At 37.7% G+C, this 4,536-nt stretch overlaps 1 protein-coding gene across 1 annotated transcript in view; it reads right to left on the reverse strand.

Moving 5' to 3' along the window:
* Window positions 1–3,534, reverse strand: part of LOC110465071 (prolyl 4-hydroxylase subunit alpha-1-like) — a gene marked incomplete at its 5' end in the record, with an annotated part of 56,855 nt that extends 53,321 nt beyond the window's left edge. The window contains one exon of the mRNA XM_021520652.1: window positions 3,367–3,534. Within this exon, the coding sequence (XP_021376327.1) occupies window positions 3,367–3,534 (168 nt within the window). The remainder of the gene's footprint in view (window positions 1–3,366) is intronic.
* Window positions 3,535–4,536: the final 1,002 nt, after the last annotated feature.

Consider the following 4,536-nt stretch of genomic DNA (forward strand, 5'->3'; position numbering starts at 1 on the left):
GACTTCACACATCTCATTAAGTGTGATATATTTTTAATACAATTATTCCATTTGAAATTTTGATAGTCATTTGGACTTCTTCTACAATACAAGAAGCTTAGGGGCCTCAATAACTCACATGGTATTTTATTTTTAAAGTTAATTAATTTAAAACCTGTTGTATCCCATAACATTTTATCAAAGGAGTATGAGCAGTACAAGCTACAAGAAGGACTGTCACTTTGGGTGGGCAAGACACCAAGGGCATGAGTGCATTCTTCCTGTCCAGTAGTTTTGTATATGGTTATGGGGTGGGGATTTCATCTGTTTCCATGTTATGACCCAAGGAGTTAGTCCAAAAGGGTGGGTCTGGGCCTCCAGGCCAATCCTAGTAGCATGAATGGCTTTGCCTCTTCATGTCTAACAATTGGATTATTAGGTTCAAGGTGAGAACCCGACCGTTTCCAACTTATGACCTTATTTCCCCATCAAATCCCTTCATTGGTACAAAAGAAGGATTTTGACAATTTGTTTCTATTTCCCCTGTTGGCCCAACAGTCCAAAAGTCCCCTGCCCCCAGAGGCACACCCTCTATTTTTAAAGGAAACAAGTGGCCCAGAGGGCCTGTATGGCTCACCTGGATCTCTATGCCCTGCAATTGTATATATGGCTATGGGTTCAGGATCTCAACCATTTCAGAGTTATGACCCAGACATTAAATTCCTAAGACCCCACAAGAGTCATTACTAATATCAAAATTGTGTTCGTCTCTTGTTGCCCAGCAACAGTATATATGATTGTGGGGTGGGAATCTCAACCGTTTCAAAATTATGACCAAATAATTAACTCCCTAGTCCCAAAGGTCAATAATTTAATATAACTGTATTTATTTCTTTTTGCCTGTCAAATGCATATATGATTATGGGGTGGGGATCTCAACCATTTCAAAGTTATGGTCAAAAATTTAAGTCCCTCCATTGGTACAGAAGAAGAATTTAAAATGATTTACCTAAATTTCCCCTATTAGGGTGCCACCCCTCTGTCCCCGGGATCCCTCCCCTCCATTCATACATTAGGAGAAGGATTTTAAACATTTTCCCCTCTGTCTCCCTAATGGGCCCCGACCCTCTGCCCCCAGGGGAGCCACACCCTCAGTTTATACCAAAATGAATTTCCCCTTCGGCTGAGGATACTCCAGGTCAAATTTATTTAAAATCCACTATGTCGTTCAGGACTAGTAGCGTTGTAAAGGAAAAATTTAATGAACTGCAAAGCAGTTGATGATGAGTTTGTTTCAAGACCAACTCATTTCATCACCCCATGAAATTGACCTAAGTAAGATTAAAACCTTATATTTTAATCAATGTGTTTTTTCAATAATTGGAACTTGTGAAAGTCTGTATAGTTTGTCCCAGATTCTGGAGCTTGTGCAAGTCTACGTATTAACATAATGTAAAATAATATAGTTCATCATTGAAGGACCATCATACAACATGATGGTGTACGCTGATAGCTCAATACAGCCAAATTATGAAGAAACAAAACACAAATATATATGTGGCTTTGAGCCACATTCAGAGCTTAATATAATGTCCTAACGGAATAAATGTGACCATTATGCAAGAAGTACGCCAATACTACATCTTAATATTCCTGGCTGATCTATACAATGTGAACTTGTTGACAGATAAAACCATCCCGATGTGTTTGATATGTAGTCAAGGAAGAAACTGCTTGATGTGAAAGTCGGATGAATGGTACCATTAAGAGCATCATTTGCTTGTGTTGCTGTTTAACTGCTAATGAAGAGCAGCAGTTGTGTGTCAGCCTACAGCCTTGTACAAACCTCTCAGCACACACTCGCCACTTAACGCACTTTACCTACAGATACATTTGGTAGACAATCTTCATTTTATGCAAATTGACATTAAAACTTGATCTTCTTTATCATTAAATGAATGGCTTTTTACAATAAATTCTGTCTATGAAGATGATTACACTCAGCCCGTACCATCATGTTGGAGTAGGAAAGGTAATCTAGGATGTCCGCACGGTCTGCTGTTTTGTTTATCTCTTGTGTCTCCTGGTTTAGCGATGTCTGCATCCATAATGACGTATGGTAGTAGTCTCTGGTGGTGTAGGCTAGTCGGCCAATCGTGAAGCAGTCCTCCGCTGTAAAGCCAATACCTTGTTACTATGTCAAATGTGTGTTGAGGACAGCACCTCCTCATGCTGTAAGGACTACTAGGAGTCCCCTTCACTGAGGCGTGGATAGGAAGGCTTCATGGATTAGGTACTAATGCATCATGGGTAAATAGACAGACTTGTGTCACTCTACCAGAGGTAGCCCTGACTGTCTGTCACAGGTTTATACGCTATCAGGCCAGCAACAGTTAAAACTGCATCTCATGGTAAACATCAATACAGGCAGGCAAACTTGTAGCCAACAGTTAAAACTGCATCTCACGGTAAACATCAATACAGGCGGCAAACTTGTAGCCAACTGTTAAAACTGCATCTCAGGGGAAACATCTATACAGGCAGGCAAACTTGTAGCCAACTGTTAAAACTGCATCTCAGGGGAAACATCTATACAGGCAAGCAAACTTGTAGCCAACAGTTAAAACTGCATTTCAGGTTAACAACTATACAGGCAGGCAAACTTTGGGCTAATCTTCAACATGTTTCGACCCATGCAGTTATAACATGCAGTATCCAGACCCATTCCTTAAAATCTATAACCCTTCCTGAAACATCTTGGGGTTTTTTATTAGAGAAGACAATATTATTTTAGCCTTTACTAGAGAATACAATGTTACTTTACCCTTTACTAGAGAATACAATGCTACTTTACCCTTTACTAGAGAAGACAATGATACTTCACCCTTTACAAGAGAATACAATGATACTTTACCCTTTACTAGAGAATACAATGATACTTTACTCTTTACTAGAGAATACAATGATACTTTAGCCTTTATTAGAGAAGACAATGTTTGTTTACCCTTTACTAGAGAATACAATGTTTTTTTTACCCTTTACTAGAGAATACAATGATACTTTAGCCTTTACTAGAGACGACAATGTTATTTTACCCTTTACTAGAGAAGACAATGTTACTTTACCCTTTACTAGATAATACAATGTTACTTTACCCTTTACTAGATAATACAATGTTACTTTACCCTTTACTAGAGAATATAATGTTCTTTTACCCTTTACTAGAAAATACAATGCTACTTTAGCCTTTATTAGAGAATACAATGTTACTTTACCTTTTACTAGAGAATACGATGTTATTTTACTATGCCTAATATCTTCATTACACGATACCCACCTACACCTTTTGAAGTTTAAATGCTGTAAACAGTTGATTGTCAGACTTACTTTGTACACAGAAAAGGAGAGGTAGTCAAGGATGTCCTTACGATGGACAGTCTTGTTGATTTCCTTGTCTAGTTTACTGAGGGCCACCTCCATCCACAGCGATGTATGGTAATAGTCTAAGTCGTGATAGGCCACACGACCCAACTCAAAGCAGTCATCCGCTACAACCAATGCACCGATACCATGCAGTTAGTACAGAGGTCCACTATCAAGTGTGGACATAACTTGAATTATAACTAGACAGGAATGGCGGCATTCAGTGGGAGCTCCATTCTACTGTAATTACTTGTGTATTGCCCACAGCTATAGTCATTTACATTGCAGGCTATCTCAGGTGAACAAGGCAAAGAAACATCTTGGTTTTTTTTACTAGAGAAGACAATATTATTTTAGCCTTTACTAGAGAATACAATGTTACTTTACCCTTTACTAGAGAATACAATGATACTTTACCCTTTACTAGAGAAGACAATGATACTTTACCCTTTACTAGAGAATACAATGCTACTTTAACCTTTACTAGAGAAGACAATGATACTTCACCCTTTACAAGAGAATACAATGATACTTTAGCCTTTACTAGAGAATACAATGTTTTTTTTACCCTTTACTTGAGAATACAATGTTTTTTTTACCCTTTACTAGAGAAGAAAATGATACTTTACCCTTAACTAGAGAAGACAATGATACTTTAGCCTTTACTAGAGAATACAATGATACTTTAGCTTTTACTAGAGAAGACAATGTTTGTTTACCCTTTACTAGAGAATACAATGTTTTTTTTACCCTTTACTAGAGAAGACAATGTTATTTTACCCTTTACTAGAGAAGACAAAGGTACTTTACCCTTTACTAGAGAATACAATGTTACTTTACCCTTTACTAGTGACCTAGTGTGACCTTCATTTGAACAAACTTGGTAGCCCTTCATCCTGGCATGTTACTGGCACAATATCATTATCCTAGGCTTCTTAGTTATTCAGAAGAAGTTGTTTAAAGATTTGTTAAGACAATTGACCCCTGTGACCTTGAAAATGGACGAAGGTCATTCATTTGAAAAACTTGGTAGCCCTTAATAACAGCATGCTACTAGCCAAATATTGTAACCCTATGCCTCTTAGTTATTCAAAAGAAGTTGTTTAAAGGTTTTTAACATATTTGACCCCTGTG

This window comes from Mizuhopecten yessoensis, unplaced genomic scaffold, assembly GCF_002113885.1.
Source record: "Mizuhopecten yessoensis strain PY_sf001 unplaced genomic scaffold, ASM211388v2 scaffold1543, whole genome shotgun sequence".
In the NCBI taxonomy this organism is placed as follows: Eukaryota; Metazoa; Mollusca; class Bivalvia; order Pectinida; family Pectinidae; genus Mizuhopecten; species Mizuhopecten yessoensis.